Source organism: Pteropus alecto, unplaced genomic scaffold (genome assembly GCF_000325575.1).
Source record: "Pteropus alecto unplaced genomic scaffold, ASM32557v1 scaffold195, whole genome shotgun sequence".
NCBI classification, from domain to species: domain Eukaryota; kingdom Metazoa; phylum Chordata; class Mammalia; order Chiroptera; family Pteropodidae; genus Pteropus; species Pteropus alecto.
Window position 1 is genome coordinate 9,074,764 of NW_006438073.1, and position 16,092 is coordinate 9,090,855.

Below are 16,092 nucleotides of genomic sequence, written 5' to 3' on the forward strand. Positions count from 1 at the left end.
AAGTTTTGCCTAATTCTGGGGTCCCCCACACGTGGTACTGGTCCGTGGCCTGTCAGGAACCGGGCCAACAGCAGGAGGTGAGCGGCCAGCGAGCAAGTGAGCGAAGCTGCATCTGTGTCTGCAGCCGCCCCTGAGCGGTAGGCAAGGGAGAGAAGCTGCATCTGTATCTGCAGCCGCCCCCAGCGCCGGCATCACCGCCTCAGCTCCGCCTCGGATCATCGAGCGTTAGATGCTCCTAGGAGCACCGGTCCCCGGTGCCACAAAGGCTGGGGTCAGATGCTCATAGGGGCCCCTGTCCCTGGTGCCACAAAGGCTGGGGACCGCTGGCCTAACTTACACAGCCCTGCGATGACATCATTATGTGTTTGTATGAAGAATCGTCATTTGTTTTTGGCGCCACTAACTTTCCATGAAACGTGTTATATGGAAAGTAAAAGGCCAGTTGTTTAGAGAAGCAGACAGCATTCACAGGTTCCGGGCGCACCCGGCCTGCTGCGAACACCCTTGGTGACCCACGTGAGGCCACCCCGAGTCATCGCCGGTCACAGAGCCGCTCTGAGCCCTGAGCCAGCAGCTTCTCTTACTTCAGCTCCTTCCCTCAGACGCCGGCCCTGAGCAGCCACGCCTGCAGGCGGCTGGGTGTCCAAACGGCCCCCCACAGACTCAGCGACATGAACACTTCCCGGGACGCTGTTTAGGTGACACTCCCGAGAGCCACCGAACGAACGTGGCGCATCTTTCATCGCATCCTTGCTTCAGTATTTAACTTGCTCTCGGCTTGGGGATCAGGCTGCGTCTCTCGTCCCTGGCACCACGGCCCCCAGACAGGACCGCCATGGTGCCGGTTTGAAGGAGTCAGGATGGGCCACGGCCATCTGCACTGCGTCGGAAACTGGCCGGGCACTGGCCCCCCGGCTCCCCGCACGCTGAGGGCTGAGCCCCGGGCGAGCACACGCGAGTGCGGTCCGCACGCAGATGCCGGGCTGCCGGCCTTGGCCGTCCCCGTTCCAGGGCTGAGTCCTCCAGGGGTCAGCGTCGCTTCTGTCACAGGGACAGTCTCGTGGCTGGTGACGACTCCTGCAGCCGGGGCGGGGCAAGTTGGTGGCTCCTGGGAGCCGTCTGGGGACAGGCGCAGGCACCTGCACGTGGCAGAGACCGAATCCGCTTCGTCAGCTTCTGCCATCGCTGCACGGATGGAAGGAGGGGCGCTGGGGACCGTGCCGCGGATGCTGGGGCCTGGTGCGGCCAGCGCCCTGCCCTCCGGAGCGAGGCGGAGCCTGTGCCGCGGGAGGTCTCTGCCAGCGGAGCCTTCGGCCGCCTTTCTTTCCCGCACAGACGGCAGAAGGACGATCAGCCGACATCAGGACACCCACTCGGATCTGGGGACGGGGACTGAGGTAGCGCGGGGAGTGAGGACATGCGGCCCCCCTCGTCACCAGCTCTGCTTTGACGGAGTCACAGCCGGCAGCCCGAGAGCAAACACAGCTGGAACCCGTGGCTCCCGGGCGGCGGCGTCGGCTCTGAGCCGCCCCGGGGCCGAGGGGAGAGCCGCGGAGTAGCGACCCTCCGTTCCAGCACCCCGTCGCCCGGGCCCTGACCGTCCCTCCCGCCACTGGCCGAGTCGGGTCGCGGTGGGGGTCGGACCTCGTGGCCGCTGCGCCGGCCCTGCCTGTGACCTCTCGCTCGCGGTCCTGACCTCCTCCTTACTCCCCCCACCACGGTGGCCGGGAAGAGGCACGGTGGGGCCACTACGAAGATGGTCGCCCCAGGGGGACGCTGCCAGCGCCGCTGTGTCGCTTGCCGTCTGCCAAAGAACGTTCTCGAAAGCAAAACCAAAATTGGCAACGTGGCATTTGGAGGGACTCGGAAGCGGCCTCCTCCCCCTCCGCGTGCAGCACCGCGGCCTCCGCGGATGGCGTTTTCAAGTTGCTTCTGGTCAGCGGAGCTGCTGGACGGACGCCTGGCGCCTCAGTCTGTTTCCACTGAGCTCGGAAAGCACTGTGAAGTGGGGTCGGCGCCGCTGCAATCAGGGTCCCACGGGGGTGACCGCCAACTGTCACAGGGCCAGCGCCCCCCGCGCCTCGTCCGTGAGGCAGGCCCGGGGGACTCGGCGTAGCGTAGGTGGTCTCAGGACACACACGTGGCGACGTCTCGAACGGGAGGAAGGGGACACACCTGTGCCGGCCTCCGCTTCCCCGTCGTGTCTCTCGGAGAAGGGACCGTGTGCCTCTCCCCTCCCCGGTGTGTCTGATGCCCGGTGGACGCGCCCTGCGCCTTCGGCGACGGCTCTTTGCGCTGTGCAGGACCGAAGCCCGTACTGCCATAAATATCCGAGGAACTGCACGAAACGGCCAATTTTGTAAGCCACAGAGTTTTGAATACTGGCAGTTTCGTATGCTTCGAACTAGTAAGTTCGTGGAGATGTTGGCGTAAACGTGTCCCCTGCCACGTAATGCCGTGGAAAAGAACAAGAGAAAAGCCATTGCACCTTACAGGAATGCAAGACACATTTTGCAAACGGCCATGCGTTCGTGGTCTGTAGACTGTGCAGGACGTCGCTGACGTGCTAGTGGCCCTACGTGACAGGGCCAGTGGCCAGCACTCACGTTGGCACCCAGTCCTCTGGGGCACGGAGAGACCAGGCACACGGCCGGGAGGCCCCTCGCCAGTGACAGCTGCTGCCCAGAGCCGGACTCCGTCCCGCGTCTGCCCCAGGCCTCCGTGCTCATCTGACGTTCTGGGGCTCGCCGCCCAGGGTCTGCGTCCCCAGCCCCCGCCGAGGGCGGAGAGGCCAGCGCTGCGCTGGGACGGCCCACAGGCCTCGGCGCCCGGCGGCGTGGGCGGGCGGCTGGAGCCGACGGCCGCTGCTGCTCGTCTCCTCAGGGGCGGCCTCTCCTGGGATTCGAAGGCGCAGGGGAGGGGAAAGACGGGTCCTGCGCAGATGCGGCCCAGGCGACGGGCGGGGGCGCCATGCCGTGGCCCACCCCCCGCGATCACGTCGCCCCATTTCGTAGACGGGGAACCTGAGGCTTCACGGGGCGAGGTAGCCCCACAAGCCACACGGAGGGGCAGAGCGGGCGGCTGCTGCTCCCCACTTCCTGCCTCCTGGGGAGCATCCTGGAGGCCGTTTTGTCTGGCCCTTCTTTCTTGTTCTTATTTTTTTTTCCTTCTTTGAAGAAAACGCTCGTCGAGGATGCACGTTCAGAGACGCATTGGCTCACGTTCAACCACCTACTCACCGCAGCGACACCCTGAAGCCCAGAGAAGCTGCTGGAAGAGGGGAGCGTGTGTGGTTCTCCCAAGTGCACAGCAGCCCCGCTTCGCACAGCAGTGGCGACGGCTCTGGCCGTGCCCAGCGAGGCCACGGATCCGACGTGCGTGCGGGCTCGGTGGCACAGGACGCTGCGGAGTGAGGACCGCCTGCAAATGTCACCCCATCAGCTGCAGGGCCACGCTTCCTTGGTGTTCAGGAGGCATCCCCGCCACCTCTCCCGTCACCAGACATTCGAGGACTTCCGCCTGGAGACGGGGGTGGGGGGGCCGGCCGCAGGGGAACGCGACTCGCTCGGAGGGACTCAGAGACAAACTCACCTTTCCGTAGGATCCTTGTCCTAAAACCTTCAGCAGTTCAAACTGGGAGGGGTCTGCCTTCTCGAATCCTTCTTTCACATGGTGACTGATGTCAATCTCCTTGACAACGCCTTCTTCCTACGAGAGAGCAGCGACAGGCGATAAACATGCAGATCGAGAGGGTCCCTCGTCACCCTGCCCTGGAGTCGGGACGAGCTGGGTACGTGCGGGTTTTCAGGACTGGGGTTTAAAAGCCGCGATACCATATAGTTTCACACAATCGATCACCTCGGTCATTTGTGCTGATTAGTCCATTTGCAGGCCCATGGCCTTCTCGGCTTTTCTCCGTGGCTTTTCGTCACTCGGTCTTACTAATATCTCAGGAAAGTGGAAAGAGACCCTCAGTGAAATCTGTTCTGCTTCTCGACAGTTTGGGCAGAAGCTGGATGAGGACGGACGTGGAAACTACGGAACGCAACAGTCCTCTGAGAATTCGTTTGTGTCTACGGTGCCGTGCTCAAAAGGTCACCGACGGGTTCCACGCACGGAAGTCGTGAAATGCGGATTTCTGTCTCCTTATTCGTACTGTCCCGATACGGTCACCGCGGCTAAAACAAAGAACGCTCCGCTGCCGTCCGAGAGATGACGGTTCAGACGACGCAGAAGAGATTTCCTGCCAGCCCAGAAGCAGCCGTTCCCAGGAGGAAAAAGGCCCCTGATCTTTAAATTAAAACACTGGCAGAAATCACTAGACATTCTCATCAGAGAACTTCTTGTCCCTGAAGACGCATTCCTTCACTGGTCAAGGAGTGTGCTGTCACCCGAGGGCCGGCAACGGGGACCTGGGGAATCGGGGAGCCGGAGCTTTTCCTGACAGCAGCCTAGTGTCCTTGAACGGATCTCTGTGCACCTCTGAGTTCCCACTGACTGTTCATCCCCAGTCACGCTCCAGGCCCTGGGCCGGCTACTGCGAAGCACGGAACCGGCTGGCCGAAAAGCTCTGAAAATGCCTAAAAATAGCTACAGGAACTGCGTGCACCACGCCCTGGGCGCTCGGGACCCTCCGTGCGTTATTCCCTTTCTTCCTTAAAAATACCTGTGAGGTGGAGATTTTACCCTGACTGAGGTCACACGGCTAGAGGGCTTGTGTTTCTGGCCAAGGGCTATTGTGAAGCGACATGTCCTCCCTTTATTTCAAGCTCAGCAAATATTTTCAAAGGAAATCGTAATAGCAATAATGGACGTGACAGTGGTCTCTAAAAAGTTACAGATTGTATCTCCACGTAACCAACATCAGACGCCTTTGCAGCAGAGAAAGCGCACTCGGCAGCCAGCGGCCTGAGCGTGTCCGCGCTCACCACCCACGGAGCGTGCAGAAACGGGGTGGGCTTCCCGAGGTGGGTTCCAGGGGGACCGTGACGGGGGCGTCACTGGCACAGAAGGGTTGTAACGGGGCCGCCCCAAAGCGCAGAGGTCAGTCCGCACTGCAGGGCCCGCAAGCTTCACGCCAGCCGGGCACCTCCGGGGATGGGGCTGGGCCGGGGCAGAGCGCGGGGACAGGGTGCGGGCAACAATGCGGGCCACGACGCTGACTCCGCCCGTCACGCGGCCACTCAGCTGCCCGCCCTCGAGGCGGAGGACCTCCCTCCATCCCTGCGCCATCACGCGGCCCTGGGGTCCCCGACGGGCACGGGGATGGTCGCCCTCAGGCCCCCGGCCTTGGGGACGGGCACCGCCCTCGAGGTGGAGGACCTCCCTCCGTCCCTGCGCCGTCACGCCGCCCTGGGGTCCCCGATGGGCACGGGGACGGTCGCCCTCAGGCCCCCGGCCTTGGGGACGGGCACGGACGCGGCTCTGGGTGTGCCTGCGCCTTCTGTGGCGCTTTTCCTGCTCCCCACACCATTTTTGGTAAAAACACTGGTTTTCGTATTTGTGAGAATGAGTCGCCGAGGTGGATTCTCCGGGTTGTCCATGGCCTGCCCGAGCTCAGTCAGGAGACGCCGCCTGTGGCTGCTCCGCACAGGTCGACAGGGTGCTGGGCCGGGCCAGCGGAGGGCGCCCTGTCAAGGTCACGGCCCGGGTGACGGTGGCCTCCGTGACGCGGGCCTCTTTAGCCACAGGAGGGCTCTCTCCATTCCTAATCGGGCACCTCAGGCACAACGTTGTCACCGTGTCACCGAATGCAGCGCGGCTGCTGCGGACTTTGGCTCCCCACTCAGAACACAAGGCTGAAAGCTGAAGTTGAAGAACGTTCTCCAAGTCCCCACAGAAACATTTCCCTTCCACTGACTTATCAGAAATCGAAGGCTCTCCCCCGAACGGGAACGAATGTGCCCGGCCTGCGACAAAGCGCTTCCTGGCACGGGGCCACGACCGCCCTCCACCTACGGCACGACGCAGCCTGAGTCACCCAGAACCCCAATTTCCTCCTGAAATAGCTTCGACCACGCAGCTGTGTTAACGCAACACCCACAGTATGAAACAGGTAATAACTCAGCAATCACGTGTTTGTGACTTCACTGTGGTCACGTGAACACATTAACAGTCATGGTGCTGAATAAAAAGTAAAACTCAACTCGGGGCGTGGGGGTGGTGTCCAGGAGATGGCCGAGGAGGCAGGTGACAATGGGGGCGCGGGCTCTGCACCTGCGGTCTCGTCCCCGAGCGTGCCTCACAGCACAGGTGTGTTTGCCGGAGGTTTCCACAGCATTTCTGTTCTGCTGCTGCTCACTTTGGAGGGCCAGAGGCCCAGGACGGGGGACAACGGGTCACTCAAGCTGCTGGGACCCCAGAGAGCCCGCCTCCGCCTCTGAGAGCCCGTCACCCCACCGGCTCGCCCAGCCCTGGCAGGACCCTGCCGCGCCCAGCTCCGCACCCCGAGACCCCAACCCCTGACCCAGCTCCGCACCTTCCCGAGAATGGCGGGGTCAGCGCCCCGGCTCCTCTCTCCCCGGTCCCCGCCCCCAACTCCATTTCAGCACCCCGCCTTCTGAGTCATCGCCCTAACATTGCGAATCCAAGGTTCACACACGGACCCTTCAGCCCTTCAGGTTTGGTGTAGATTCTTGCTGTCGAAGTATTTAGCGCACACGCCCAAAGCGCACACAGAGCTCCGCCTCTGAGAACGGCACAGGCACCTCAGGGTCTCCCCAGAACCCTGCGGGGCAGTTTATCTCTTAGGTAAATTGACAAAGTCTTTAACAGCCAAGAACCGAGAGTGTCGCGTCTGAACTTCAGAGCTCTGCGTTCATGCTGACATTTTGGCTTGAGCTTGTCTCACGAGACCTTTGTTCTTCTCTTTCCCAAGAACTTAAAAAAAAAGAGGAGAGAAAGGTCTGGAACACAGCGCTGACTGGGGGCGGCGCCCGCAGAGCGCATCGGGGGAGGGGGCGGGAGCGCGTCCGGCTCACCTGCTCCGGCCGGGTCCAGACGGGAGGGTCCACTCTCTGCGTCGTTTCCTGACCATCGCCCTGAAGGGCAACTAGAATGAAATGTCATCCGAGTCTCATTCTGAAAGAAATGCTTTTTTCTCTTTTACGGGGCAGGTCATTTTATCTAGAACTCTGGATTTTAATGCCATTCCTCTGAGAAAATAGAGTCTGTTCCTAAACCTTCTACGTACAGGACGGAACGTTTGGTTTCCAGCATGACTTCTGTGAACGGCATTTTTTCAAGTGGCTTGGGGAACGGCGATGGGGGCGGAAGAGGCCGGTACCACGGCCAGCGGCTCGCGCCACAAGCGAAGGTTCCAAAAATGTGTTCATGTGAGGGATGAAAGCAGGAGAAATAAATTGGTCAAATGGCATTTACATATGACGAAATAGTTTGTGACGAAGAACGTGTAAAGCCCTGTCGAACGGTGTCTGAAGTTCTGACGGACAGGAGGAAGTCGGGACCGTGTTTCTGCGTCTGCCGTGGGAGAAATGGCCGGAGGGAGCCAGTCACAGCTGTTCGGTCTTCTCTGGCCCAAAGTCACCCTCTTAGGTAATTTCCTCCGCTCTGAACTAGATGCTCTTATGTCATTAGGAGGACAATATTTATGACAAGTAAATGCAAATTAAAAGTTGTGACTGTTAAAATGAAGACTGGGCTGGGGCTGGCTTTACCTCCTTCGCAGGGGGCATGGTCTCCCAGAAGTCAGACTCCCGTGCGGGACGTGGTCCCCAGGACGATCATGGGGACCCGGAGGGGACAGGGCCCGCTGCACCTCCTGAAGCCCGGCCTTGTGCAGGGGCGTCAGGCTCCACTGGGGCTGCAGGGTGACCAGCCCCAAGTTCACGGGCTTTGTCAACTGCCCCCTAGGGGAGGTGGGCTCGGCCGTCCTCTCCCCCAGGGTTCCTGCTGTCACCCAGGGTGGCTTCTGGACATCCCCTACGAACTTCCCAACCCTCATTCATTTATGTGCTTTAAACAGGATATTTTGTCCAGAACTTTCGTTGTTTTCAGCAAGAGGACTTGCCACGCCTGGTCTAGGGCACGGTCAGGGATGTTCAGGGACGTTCAGGGATGTTCAGGGGAGACAGGAGCCACCAAGCAGCCCCCGCGGCTCCTGCGGGGAGCGGACGGAGTGGGCACCTGAAGGTCGTCGCGGGAGGGGACGTCCCCCAGGCGGGCACCGGCTGGCTCTTCACGGCCACACGTCGAGCTCCGGCACTGAGGACCACACGCTGTCACTAGGAAGTCGGGGGCGGGTGTTTCCACACGGATCAGCGACATCAGTGACCTAAGTAAGAACGAGACCCTGGAGCCCAGACCCAGCATCTGGGAGGGCGATGACGTCGGGGGACCCGGGTGGCCGAGCGATAAGCAGATTCCCCTGGCTCGCGATGGTGCCGTCTGCCCCGGCCGGGCCTCAGGACGCCTGAGAAGCGGTGACCGGTGAGTTCCAGGGCCTCGGGACGCCTGAGAAGCGGTGACCGGTGAGTTCCAGGGCCTCAGGACGCCTGAGAAGCAGTGGCCGGTGAGCTCCAGGATCGTCTGTGCCCTTTAAATCGCCCTTCGAGTGTCTGAGCAGACGTGTCGCCTCCACGGGTGAAGGGAAGTGAAATTGAGGACCAGCCGCCCTTGTCCATCACTTCGCAGGAAGCTGTTTCTACGAGAACCTTCCCGTCCACCTCCGACGGGTGAAACATGGCAGAGCCGCACGGGACGGCGGCACCTCTCCCCACGAGGGTCAGGCGAGCAGGCAGCATGGCGCGGCCGGAGCGCAGACAAAGGGCGGCTTGCTTAGGAATGAACCCAGAGAGAGGAACACGCCGGGCGAGCCTTCGAGATGCAGGCGGGCGTGTGACCCTTGGCCCCCGGGCACAGGGGACAGGCCTGCACGGCCGTCCGAGGCCCGTTTCCAGCCCTGGCGTCTTCAGGGCCTGACGTGGTCGGCACGATGCTCCCTGGCTGCAGCGGGATCCCCGGAGCGAATGTCAGCCGTACAGGGGCCCGTTTTTCCTTTTTCTCACCAAAGAGAGCGATTCAGGAGCCAGGAGCCGTCACGCGAGTCTCACACGCAGTGACGGTCAGCGAGGCGTGCGTTGGTGGCTGAGGGCCAGTTCCATCTTCAGAAAGACGCCGGCCGCTGCGCCCTGTGGCCCTCAGAGGTTCAACTGGGTTAAGCTAGGGGTTCGTGGCCCGCTGGGGCCCTAGGGGACGACCGGGGGAGGGGGAGGACCCCATGGGGAGGCCCCACAGCTGTTCTTTCTTCTCTTTCTATTCAAATCCTGCCTTTCAGCCTCCCCCGCGCCTCATGATGTGGGTTACTGAGGCCAGATGAAGCTGTCCCTGTTTCTAAGGGAAACTCTGCCCCCTCTGCTCTTTCTCCGCCCCCCTTGCCTGCTGCTCGCCCCAGGCATTTACTGCTCCATCCCCCTGAAGCCTCCGGGTCTTCGGGGCTTTTGTACATCAGCCTGTGCACGTGGAACCCCGTGAGCCGGGATGATGCACGGCGGCCGGCAGATGGCGCGGTGGGCGTGCAGGGCTCCCTCGCACAGTCTGGGGGCGGCGTCCCGCAAATGCGGGCTGAGGCCGGCAGCTGCCGCGCTCGGGCGGCTGAGTTCCAGGAGGTCCGGCCAGTCCCTGAGCTCCCTGAGGAAGCCACGCACGGCAGCGCAGGTCCCCCAACGATGGGAACGCGGCCGTCTGGCCCCATCGTCCTGGCCGAGGCTAGCTTCCACGTGGCCCCGTGGAAAGCCGACCGGGCAGTGGCACTGGGAAGCGAGGCCTGCGGTCTGGCGCTGTGTGTCAGGTGTGTTCTCCACGTCCACCATCCCTGCTGATGTGAGGGGCTGGGGTGCATCACCTGCTGACGTGGACGTGTCAACGTGCCCTGCAGAGTCTCCCAGGGCGTCTGAACTGGGAGGGGGCGGGGGTCACGTGCCTGGTCCAGCCTCGCGGGCGCTGCCTCCCGGAACGGAGCCGTGTGCGGGGCGCTCGCCATCTGTCCCCGGCGGTGCGGTGCGTGGCCCGCGGGGGCTCAGGAAGCCCTCGTTCCTGAGCACGACTGGAAGAAGGCTGCCGGGTGAGAGGCGGCAGAGGGTGGCGCGGTGACCGCAGGCCGCGCCGGGGGGCGCGCGGCGGCCACACCTCTCCCTTCCGCGCGCTTTGGGGCGCACAGTGCAGAGAGGGTGCACCCAGGTGGGGGGAACTGTCCTCACGGGCTCTGAGGTCCCGCGTGACGACCCGAGGGGTCGGGAAGGCAAGGAGACCGCACTCACGCCCATGAGATCACTGGCACGAGCTGCCTGGTTTTTTTTGTTTTTTTTTTCCAGAAAAGGGAAAATTTCATTTGTCTGAATATCAGCTTCTCCAAGACTTAATTATTTACTTGTTTCTAACTTGATATCTCAGGTTTGTTTTTTTTTTCTTTAAAATCCACAGTTTGGTAAATACATCTGTCAGAATAAGCCGTGGGTAACGCGAGGTTTCTGATACGGCCGAGTAAGGAAACGCTGAGTTGACAGGCGCTCACCCTGGGCTGTGCCCTTTCGAGCCTGTGACGCCCGCCCACGGACGCCCGGCTTCCCGTGCTCACAGGGCCCGCCACCCGTGTCGGAAACGGGCTGAGCCGCCGTGCACACGGCTGGGTTGCTGTGTGACCCATTGGTGACAGGCACGAAGAAGTAAGTCACTGGAGGAAAGGGCCGCAGCGAACGGTGCTGCAGTACCAGACGCCGAAGGCATGGGAAAAAAAGACGTTTGCTACAAATCTCGGACCCAGGGCTCAGGAAAAAATTCTTAGACACGACGGGAAGAGCACGATCCAAAAAAGGAAAAAAAATGTTAAACTTAATCAAAATGTAAAACGTTTGCTCTGTACTCATGGACATGGACCACAGACTAGTGGTGAGCAGAGGATGGAAGGAGCGGGGAGGTAGAAGGGGTACAGGGGTAACATATGTGGTGACAGAAACAACTCTAACTGTGGGAGGGGAACGCACAGTGTAAACACATATATGCCTTACTGTAAAAGTGTGCAGCTGAAACTTACTGGATTTAGTTCACCAATGTCACCATAAACAAACAAACAAACAAATAAATAAATAAAACATTTTCTCTGCTAAGAAGATTAAAGAAAATCTATACACTAGGAGAAATATGTGTAAACCACTTATCCAACAAAGGTTTTGTATCTATAACATATAAAGATTTCTCAAACTTCAATAGTAAAATAAAACAACTGAATTCAAAACTGGGCAAAAGAGAAAAACAGTCACTTTTCACAAAAAAAGATATATAGATGGTAAATAAGCACGTGAAGATACGCTCAACATCGTTAACCATTAGAGAAACGTAAACCTGCAATTAAACGTCACTACACACCCTTCGATGACTAAAAAAAATAGCAGTAACATCAAATGCTGGCTGTGATGCAGAGAAACGAGACTCCCATGCGGTGCCGTGGAAAGTAAAATGGTGCGGCCAGTGGGAAGCGGTCCGCAGCTTCTTAGCAAAGGCAACGTGCAGCTACTGTGCACGCCACAGCTGCCTCCTGGGGCGCTTGTCCCAGAGAAATGAAGCCCATGCGGCTCACCGCTAACACCCCGACGGGAAGCAACCCCGACCTCCAGCGGGTGACTGGGCACGCAAACTGAGAGCTTGTCCCGCAGCAGCAAGAAGGGACAGACCGCTGACACACACACAGAGAACACTGAGCAAACACAGCCGGCCTCATGTTTACACGTCATGCTTCCACCGTATGACATTCCTGACTGGTGTCTGCGGAGGTGAGGGGCGGGGTGTGTGCGTGTCCACAAGACCAGCAGAGAGACCGCTGTGGATGAAACAACTCGGTCTTGACTGTGGTGGCGACGTGAATCTGCACACATTATAAAACTGCACAGCACTAAGTGCATGTGCGTGCACACGCTCACACATGCACACGCACACGCACGCTCACAAATGCGTCTATGTAAAATGGGAAATCTGATTGCATCGAATGTCGAACTCCTAGTTCCAGACGGTCGTATAGTTTTGTAAAATGTCACCAGAGCGAAAACTGAGCAGCTTGGTGGTACCCTGACCTCGTTTTTGCAACGTCCCTATAATGTGCCCTATAACTATTTCAGAACAAAATAAAATTTTCTAAGTGCTTTTGAGGGCTATTTGGCAATGCTGAAAAAGCCTTGTTAGAATGTTTTAAATTAGAGAAGGCGCTAAATAAATTTTATATACATAATGATTATCACGACATTTAAAAGATTTATAGGAAAGATAAGGGAAATGATCTAAGATATTAATGTTGATAATATTAGAGGACTATAAATGATTAATTTTATTTCCTTTGTTTTCTAAATTTTTTTATATAGAAATATAAAAATGACCAAGATGACCCAGGCTTCTATATAAGAAAACTTTAAACAATAAAGCCACCTCACTAACTGTCTACGTGGGGGTCCCACGTTCAGCCATCGCTATCACGTCCAGCCGCACTGAAATACAATGGAAAGTTTAGGTAAAATTAACTGAATTAATTAAGTAAATAAGACCAAATAATTCACTTCAAGAGAACAAAAACGTGGAAGCCGACATTAAATCATTCGGGTATCATTTCTGGATGCAAAGAAATCAACCTGTCATTTGATGGGAAAAAAGGCTCAATATTTAAAGCTATTAAAATTTTTATCCTCCACATGCAAGACCCATCTCGTAGGTCCTCACGGAACTTCCAATCAGGCACAGGAGGCGAACACAAACACGTGCACGCAGAGACCAACACCAGCTTTGCAGCCTGGCAGGCAGCCAGGCGCTGGCAGGTTTTCTCCTGGGAGGTGGGCTGTTTGGGAGTGGGTGGTATGAATTACTAGAAACTGAGAAACAAAAAAACTGGCTTCAAGTGAAAGTAAAGATGATTGTTATAGCTAATTAGGCAACTGAGTTCAGTGTGATACATTTATTTTTCTTAAATAATTTTGTAGCTATAAATACAAAAGGTTTAAATTCCTTTTCTGGAACAGTCATGAGTAATAATATAAGTGAAATAAATTGTAGCCGCTTTTGTAATGTGTGTGTTGGATGAATAATAACCCTCTAATGGCTGGGGGAAGGTCCCGAGTTGGTGGTGTCCCCGACACAGGGCCACCAAATAAACGTGATGCCTGGGGCAGGGGAGAGGACTCTCTGTCGATACTCTGGTCCTAACTACTTTTCCAGCTTCCGGCTAAACGCAGGTCGCCCCCGAGGCCGGTAGAGAAGACTGCCAACCTGCGCCCCCTTCCAGAACTCGCATGGCACGTGGCCGGCCCTGCCCCGGACACTGCTGCCCCTGTCACGTGATTCCTACAGAGTTCGGACAGGAGACTATCAGTCATGAGGTTCAGAATTAAGTTTAAACAATTTTAGAAAATTTTTTACCAGTTTCCAAAACTGTTGAAAAGATGAAACTTTTAGACAAAAACCTCATTTAAAGCAGTCAGCAGAATAACTGTCCCCCTTTCTTTTTTAAAACCAACTTAGCTGACATTTAAAAAGATTATGAAACATTCTCCTGGGAAAAAAATCAGATATGGCTCTAAGTTTTCAAACGCCACCACCAGCCTGTCCCATCCCACTGCCCTCGACCCTGGCAGGGCTGCCGGAGCCGGGAGAGCAGCCCCAAAGTGACCAACTCCAGTGGCATTCGGCTAACGGCTGACAGCCACGCGCACGTTAGTGTTGGCCAGTGTGAGCTACAGACCCCAGACTTCCATAAGGCCTGGCACCGAGGGAGTGTTTCGAGCGAGGTGACAAACCGAATTTTCAGGCTTACACAGTGAACGTCCTTGCCGACCCCTACAGTGCAGCCCACGGCATCTGCTGCTGGTCCCCAGCACAGAGGCCGCGTAGGGGAGCCTACACCGCCGAAATCTTCCTCCACCGGAGACGGCTCCCTCTCCTGACGCCCCTGGTTCCCGTGACCCGCGGCGCCCTCCGAAGGCTGCTTGCTGGGCAGGACGTGTCAATTTCGTCATCCGCCGACTCTCCCATCAGCCTGGTCCCTTTGTGCGAAAAGCTGTCCTGTACTTGGCACCCTCCCTCCTGCCGAGCCACATGCCGGCACACAGTGTCACCCTGTGTGTGTTTGTACAGAAGGACGTGCACAGGGGGCGGGCGGTTTAAAAGCGTGTCACACCCTCACGCTTGGCATTCCACGGGACGCCTGGCTCAAAGCGACCGTCTGCAAAGCCTCATGTGGCAGGACCACGCCCACGTGACGACAGCCACTCCCACGGACGGCCTAAGACATGTGCTATCCCACGTCTTGGGGGCTGTCCACGCTCTCATCATCATTTGCATGGTATATAATTCTGATATTCAGAGAAACCATAAACGTTTTAAAAAGTCTGTCTCAGCTTGGGATTTTGCCAAAATGCTTCGGCCGCATTCAACCACTCCAGGTACCCTGCTGCGTGTCGTGGTCACACACTTCCTCTGTGACAGATGTCAGTGCTGGAGAAACCCTACGACACTTCTGAGGCTCTGGTGGCACTACGCCAACGCGTTCTCCACCCGCGAGCAAACGGTCCGCAAACTCGCCGAGGACATTGCTCCGAATCGCTGAAAACGATCGCCACCACTTCCCACGCACGGAGATGTGCGCAGCGGTGACGGACCCACGTCTACACAGAGTCCTGAGCTCCAGTGCTGGCTGGGGTCCTGGGGACAGCTGCGGGCGCTCGGCTAATTCTGTCTGGCTACGACACATGACCCAGCAGGCTTCGTTAGTGGCCCGCAATCTGAACGGTTCCATCATCATCCGCGTACAAGCCCGTGACCCAACACCGCTGCACTGGACGGCCTCACGCGCCCCAGCCACCGACTCACATTTACTCACTTAAACCTCTGACACGAGACAACGCCCACGAGAAACACGTTCCTTCAGAGTGGCAGCCACTAGTCCTGGGCCGGTAGGAAGGACCCTCGGGGCCCGCCAGCCCTGCCTCCCATGGCGAGGCCCCTCGCGTGCAGCACCCCGTGGACTCGACGGCCCCAGCAGCACACGGGCGCGCCCCACTGCTGCTGGCGCTGTTACTGGGCCGGACACCGGGTGCCCCCAAGGGCTTCGCTAACGTCTGCCGGGTAGTAGCTGATATATTTTAAAAAGAAAACCAGCCTCCTGTCGTGTGTTTCTGACCGTCCCCCGAGGCCGGTGTGCACCCTGTGAGGGAGGGGGACAGGAGCTTGGGCGACCGAGCCGGGGCCCTGCCTGACCAGGACACAGGCAGGCGCCTCACTGAGGGCGAGGACACCGGCTCCCTCTGCCGGCCCGCAGGTGGGGCCCTCGCCGTCGGAAGGCGGCTGCCTGGCCTGCTGAGGGCCTCCTGGCTCCCTGACCTCCCTCTGCAAAGAACTTCGCTTACGACCCATTCCAAGCCGTGACACTCAGATGGGGAGACGGGCACCGCCTGAGCCGCGCCGGCGGGGACGACGGGCAGCGCGGGCTTCCGAGGCCAGGCCATCGTCCCCTCCCGCCTGCGCGGTCTCCCCCCAGCTTCTCTCAGGACGCGTGTGCTGTGTGTCTCGTTCTGAAGGCTCGGTGCTCTGGGATGGCCGCACCGTGTCGCGGTCACCCTCGGTGACGTCCTGATGACCAGCACCACGGTGGCCCCGCCGCCTGTCCAGAAGGCTTCCTGAGTGTGCTCGGCCGCAGCCAGGCTTGCTCCATGGGCGCTTTGTGCCACCGGCCACCGTGCCTGAAGCCAGCTCTCTGCCCCTCGGCTGTGCTGGGCCTCGTGGGGGAGGACAGCGGTCCGGGACGGGTTAGGCCCTCAGCAGTTGGTGCCATGAGCAATGTAACTACTGGCCGAAGGAGTCCAGCGCCAGAGCGATGGGCGTGTGACAGACAGCCGGGGACAGCCAGGGGGACCCCAGACACCGTCCCCAGAGATGGCGCCCTCCGTGCGAGGGCTCAGGGCGGATCTGGAGCCTCCTGGGATTAACCCAGGTGGCCCCGTCTGTGAGCTCTGCCGGGGGAAGGCCAGGCAGGGCGCCGACGGGGATGCCGACGGAGCTGGGGGTGCTGACGAAGGGTGCCGATGGGGGGCGCTGATGGGG

General features: G+C 58.8%; 1 protein-coding gene across 2 annotated transcripts in view; it reads right to left on the reverse strand.

Moving 5' to 3' along the window:
• Nucleotides 1-16,092, reverse strand: part of RPS6KA2 (ribosomal protein S6 kinase A2) — a 102,765-nt gene that overhangs the window by 51,251 nt on the left and 35,422 nt on the right. For both annotated transcript variants that reach the window (XM_006915044.3, XM_015591910.2), the window contains exon 2: nucleotides 3,592-3,708. In XM_006915044.3, coding sequence (XP_006915106.1) covers nucleotides 3,592-3,708 — 117 coding nt within the window. The remainder of the gene's footprint in view (nucleotides 1-3,591; nucleotides 3,709-16,092) is intronic.